Source organism: Morone saxatilis, unplaced genomic scaffold, assembly GCF_004916995.1.
Source record: "Morone saxatilis isolate NCDOM2014 unplaced genomic scaffold, NCSU_SB_2.0 Contig386, whole genome shotgun sequence".
NCBI lineage: Eukaryota > Metazoa > Chordata > Actinopteri > Moronidae > Morone > Morone saxatilis.
In genome coordinates, this window is record NW_023339969.1 from 1 (window position 1) to 6,442 (window position 6,442).

At 49.7% G+C, this 6,442-nt stretch overlaps 1 protein-coding gene across 1 annotated transcript; it reads right to left on the minus strand.

Annotated features, from left to right (window-relative positions):
* Window positions 1-5,354: 5,354 nt before the first annotated feature.
* LOC118337731 (atrial natriuretic peptide receptor 1-like) lies at window positions 5,355-6,168 on the minus strand (the record flags this gene model as incomplete). Its single annotated transcript, XM_035674828.1, is given in 1 exon segment — window positions 5,355-6,168. A coding segment is annotated over 1 exon segment (814 nt), but the record flags the coding sequence as incomplete, so codon positions are not given.
* Window positions 6,169-6,442: the final 274 nt, after the last annotated feature.

The following is a 6,442-nucleotide window of genomic DNA, read 5'->3' on the forward strand; positions in this document are numbered from 1 at the left end:
CCCCGCTCACCCTCCCTACCTGTCACACTACCCGAACGTGCACCCCAATACATGTTACACTTCTATACTCCACACCCTCCTACCCCATCATTCCCACCATCCCTCGCCCTCCACCCTATCGCTAGACACCCCTCCTGTCCACTCGCGCTCCCTCACCGGCCTCAACCTCTCTAGCCCTGGCTATCTTATTCCGCGAACGAAAGACCCACCTATCACCGAGCGCTGATACCCCCATATGTCTCATACTTCACCTCGCCCCTCCCAAACCGTCAACTATATCACCGACCTATATCGGCTCACACTCATCTCACTCGTTATCCTAAACATCCTCCTGGCTGAGCTCCTATCACTTAAAAACCCGCGAACGACCCCATTCCACTCCGACCACAGCAACCCCAGCAACGATGATCCCGAGATGCCTGTCTATTGACTACTCTTATGGCCCAGGCTGCTCCGCGTTCACTTACGGCCAGCTTCCACGTGACGGCTCGCCGCAAAACGATAGCACAAGTGCAATATACCAGACAAACTCCTTAAGTTAACGCCTCCTGCCTCTGCCTCTTCTGACCGCTCCTACAGACACCTTCCGTTCTGTCCTCCCAGCAGCGCAGAATACAGATCAGAGAGGACACCCACCTCTCCACCCCCGGCTCCCCTCTTCTAACCATGTACCTGACACCCACACACTCCCAGGCCAGCGCCGTCTTCTTCCACGTCTCATCCTCGTTGAACCACCGCAACCACCACCAGAACCTATCAAGGGACTCACGCATAGGCTACTTACACAGCAGCTCTTCCCCTGAACGATACCCTTCTACAAACCTCCCACCTCTCTCATTCCCAGCCACACTACTTGCAACTACCCTCAACCTTAGCTATAGCGACCAACAATATCCCCCACTCCGATCATGTACCCTGCGACCCCGCACCTTTATCTGTGGCTTGTTAGCTCCCGACCCTCGCCCTCCACAACCTCATACAGTACTCGAGCTCACCCCACACGCACCAATAAACCGGCTTCTCACCTCTCTCTTCAAACACCACACACAAACCAATCTCCTCACTCACCCCACCACCTGTCCCTCCCTGTAGCGCACTAATTAAAAGATTATTATCAATCCAATAATAACTATTCACGGGTTCATAATATTAATCCATCCATTTATTATCATCATATTATGATTATGTTATTAAACCGACTTGTTATTCTCTTCCTGAATATAATAATCATCATGCTGTCTTTCAACACAGTGAATTAAATCAATTTAATGTTCCTTAGATCCTAGAACTCGAATCCTGTGTCCACTGACGCCATCGAAACAGGGACTCCGTGCCAATCAAATCAGTCGCCTGGTTACCCGTAACGAGCGACGGCGTCAATAGGGCAGCCTTCCCAGCTTGTGAGTCACCATGGGAACCAGATATCATACCGCTCACACACACAGGGTCTCACATTGGGATAATCAGCAGGGAGTACCCTTTAGTGCGATATGGGAACATGAAGCCCACGTCTAGATGAAAACCACAACCCAACAGAAAAACCACCACTAGTCACAGCTGAGCCAGTATCTCACATCCCCATACAGGACAGATCCAACAGAAGCAGCACACAAACACGAAAGATTCACACAGAACGAGGACCAGGCCCACTAGCAACGGGTCCACAGAGAACGCAGACCCCAATACAGAACAGGATCAACACAGAACCAGACACCCCTTCAAACACTAAAATATTATCCGATGTTATACCTCGTTCTGATTTGCTCTTATCCTCGCTTGTACGGCTCTGCAGGTTTTATGTTTTACAGGTTTGTTTATGGATTAGTACTGCTTCCCCGCCCATATGGGTCTTCAGGGTGGTTCACTATATGGGTTTCCGAGCGGCGTGGTGCGGGACTATGTTACTACGTGTCTTACTTGTTCGCTAACTGTTCTACGTCTTGTTTTGGTCTTACCTGTGTTTGATATCGTTCTCATTCTATTTACTGCTGTTACTTGTTACTCATGCAACTTTGTTTTCAGATGCTTATCATCGTTTATCGTTGTTTAGTGGTGTTTACTATGTTGCGTGTTCCTCATTCCTGTTTCATATCTGTACCTACCTAGTGTATTGCGTCGCCACTTCCCCATGTCCGCCCAAACATCACAAGCTTGCTCTGCTTTCGCTACCCCCTTGGAGACCCGCCCTGCTCCTCAAATCCTCTGCGCCCCCCTCTCCGCTCTGCGACACCTCTCCTGGTTGGTCTGCTCCTCTGCTCGCTCATGCCAGTCTCTCGTCAGAGCGAGCAGTATCATATCCATCGCGGGTGGAACTCCGCCCCCGCTATCACTCGTCTGCGTACCGTAGAGAGACCCGACGAGACGCACGAAGGAGGACCGCAGAGACGAGAGACACGAGCACGGACGAGACGCCGCGAGCGACGAGCGACCGAGCCGAGCCGAGCGCGGCCGGAAGGAGAGAGGCAGACAGAGAGACAGACGAGAGACAGAGACAGAGACAGAGAGAGAGAGAGAAGACAGACAAGAGAGAGAAGAGAGAGCACAGAGAGAGAGCCCAGAGAGACGAAGAGACAGCAAGAGAGACAGACGAGAGACAGACAGAGAGAAGGAGACAGAGAGAGAAGAAGAGCAGACAAGGACGGAGCAGGAACAGAGAGAGCGAGCACAATGGCTCACTCAACGCAGGCTGTTAACCCCCCGGCGACGCGGAGCCACCCCGTCGACGGTGAGAACCCCTCACCCGCCCGCGACCACTTAAGAGTGGCTCTCTCCCCGCCACCACCACAACATTCTATACCTTGCCTACTCCTCTAGCTACCAAACCCGTCATCCACACTTAGCGAGCCATCGCGCCCCTAGCAGCGTTACCGTACCAACTTTCAATTCACTTTCCATTTAACTTTTATCTTGTATAGCCGCCCGCTCCAACTTCATAACAGAGCTTAGATTCGCCAGCGACCCTTTTCAATAGCAGCAGGGTCTAGAGCCTCGGCAACCTCCTTTTACCACATTTAAGAGCCAAGAAGCAGAGAGACCCAGCGGAGAACCACCACACGAGAGCCCAGCACACCCCCAGCCGCCAAGATCGTACACCCAGCGAGCAGAGAGTCCTTTGCACTGGCTGAACGGTTAACTCTTTATCTGCGCTCGATCTCGCTCCCAGACCTTTCACAACCTGAAGACTCAGTTCTGCGACCCTTCCTGGCGCGCCCAGGTAGCGCGACAGTGACTTCCACATGCGACAGCCAGACAGACAACACACAGAAGACATATCTCATATACTTATAGATTATTAACATTAATAATAAGGACTAAAGGCATTAAATATAATAATAACCCCTGAAGGCTGCGGGCAGCAAAGTCGTCTGGTCTGCGCTCGGTACAGAAGGGCCTGAGTGGGCCCCCGGCCCCCAAAACCTCCAGCCGAAACAGCATCAATGAAGAAGAACCACATAAGTCCTTCCAACTACACACCTCCTCCAGAACTGGACCAAAGAGTGCCTCAAGGATGTCCAGGAACAGCAAGGTAACCACTGAAGAAGAAAAAGAGGACTGTCTGAAACGTGGACAGAAGAAGACAACAATAAAAGTAACTGTAGCTAACGTTAGATTCTGCATGGTTAGCAAACTGCTAGTCATAGCACTCAGAGCGACGCAATAGCTCAAATTAACCCTAACCTGCTATATAAGCTAAATAAATGTAGTCATGTTACGCAGTCACCATCTAGCATAATGTTAGCTCATGTTACCCCGCTCAAACGCTAGCTCCTAACCTTAGCTCACTCAGCTCACCCTTAGCTCAAAATGTTAGCTCAATGCTTATTGCTAACCTTAGTCAATGCTTACACCAATGTTCTCAATGCTAGCCAAATGTTAGCAACCAATCTTGCAAAACAAAAAATAACTCGCACACCCTCAACAAAACAAAACTATAGAATAAACAAGATTAAAGCTCAAATGATAAATCAACATTAGCGTCATGTACGCTCAAAAATACTAGAACTAAAGAATTAATAAATGAAATAAAGCAATAAAATATCAAAAACAATTACGTCAAACGGGTAGCTATGTTAGCTCCAACTCCTTAGTTCTCAACCGTTACGCCAAAAAATCAATGAAATAAGCTATAAAGATAGAAAAAATAAATCTTCAGCGTAAAATACATAAAAATAACGAATGGAAAAAATCAAAAATAAAAAGATAATCACTTTGTAAAGAATAGAATAAAATAAAAGAGCTATACAGTAAAAAAACCTTCATGTAGAAATATACATGGCGGTAAAAATAAATATGATTCTAATACAAAAAAAAAACATAATAAAACAAACATAAAAAAATCACGCTACAACTACCATCAGTTCCTTTCTCACCCCCGCCCCATACAAGTCTGCGGGTAGAGTCCTGAGGGGGGGGGGGGTTGGAGTAGGACGAAAGCACACAGTAACACACACACTCGTAGATTCGTATACTGATTGCTAACTAGAGGCATCCTGTGCCACGCCACGATGGGTCTTACTGACAGTAATTACCAATCTTGCCGTGTTACCACGAGCAAGTATTCTGCGGGGGACACAGGGGACACTGCTCCCTGCCTTTTCTGAAAGAGGCCGTTTTATGGTCCACTCGCCAGTCTCTTACGTCCAAAGCAACAAGATGCCTTCACGCTAATAGGGACCCACCAGAGACACCTGTCACGAGCACACTAGGCCCACACGAAGCGGAAAAACGGACCGACTCGGCTGAACTGTCTCTCGCCCTTAGTCAGTCCTTACGACATAACATAATATAGTACTGTGACCTACTAGCAGTATAACTGCTTTCAGCCATACCCCGCGATACCAGTATGAGCTACCTCATGTGACCCTATCCATACTCTATACCACTCTAGATCGCCCACAAGCCTCGTCGATTGGCTCTGCCCGTATATTGTTGATTGAAAAGAATTTAGAGCAGAAACACATGCAATAAACGACTCGAATTACAATGTGATCTTATTATACATCCAAAACTCATGATGAAACTAGTGATGAACAAGTTTTATTTATCTTCATACCCCTATAATTCATAATTGATGAGATTGTTGGACCCCACATTCGTACTGTTATGGCTCTCGACATTAATATATTTGTGGAGGAAGGAACGCAGGCGAGGTGGAGAATAAGGACACAGGAGGAGAGGCTGGAGGAGGGGGAGCAGGAGAGGTGGGAGGAGATGGAGGAGGAGAGGCTGGAGGAGGGAGAGCAGGAGAGGTTGGAGGAGATGGAGGAGAAGAGGCAGTGTGTGTGAGAGTGTGTGTGTGAGTGTGTGTGAGTGTGTGTGTGGAAGTGAAACAGGAAGTGGAAGCAGCGTCTGACCTCGGCCGTTGTCCCGGATCTCCTGGACCACCGACTTGTAGTTGACGTTGTCGGCCTCGATGACGTGGTCGCGGATGGTGATGTTGCGTTTGAGGAGCAGCGTGTAGAGCCCCTCCACAGCGAAATAACATGGCCGGTCGTCGTTGGCGTCCTTGTTGTCGCTGAAGATGAGCATGGCGTGTTGTCGCCAGCCGAACGTCTCCTGGATCCTCTCGCCTAACTCGCCCAGCTTCTTGTGCGTGGGACCCGTGTTGGTGACCGCTGCATAGTGCTCGAAGCCGATGGCGCGTGCGCCGGCTGTCACCATGGGAACGTCCCAGTGGGTTGTGAAGCGGGCGACGGGCGAGGAGGAGTAGTCGCAGCCGGGGCCGATGAAGGCCCAGGGGTCGTGGGACAGCTTGAGGTCGACGGCGACCAGTGGCGCAATGGAGTCCGAGCAAAAGCCGTCGCGGTTCTCGGAGCTGCCGTAGACCAGCTGGAGCTTCAAGCCCGGGAGCAGCGAGGGGTCAGAGTTCACCTGCTGCACCGCCTGGTGGAGCGCCGGCGCCACGCGAGGCCACGCCCACGCATAGTCCGTATTAGTCAGAGGCAAGATGGCTGCCAGAGTCACCTCCTGAAGATCCTCATTGGCGTTGTCGGCAGAAAGAGAGGCCGATTGGACCAGGAGGAAGAGGAGGAAGAGGAGGAACAGTGAGGGGCGGGGCATGATGGCGAGCCTGTCAGACGAGCTGCAGGGAAAAACAAACACAGCTATTAATGATGGATTCTCTTCAGGAGCCGCTGGGATTTCTGGGAACTGAGCCAGCGTGTCCATGTGGGCTCCTTAAACTGTCAACTATTATCCCCACGGGGCCCCATGTGTGTCTGCGGGGCCACAATTCTGGAAGTTATTAACGTAACTGAACTCCAGGAGGAAATGAAGTGTGTGAATATCAATAGTGAATAAATAAATAATGATGGTGGAAGAAGTTTAAAATCACAATGTAGATTTACAACCTGCACATTCATCCTCAGTTACTTTCTGTAAAACTTCTGAACTTTATAAAGACATTTTATTCAGGTAACGCTGCGTTTCACCAACCGCCTGT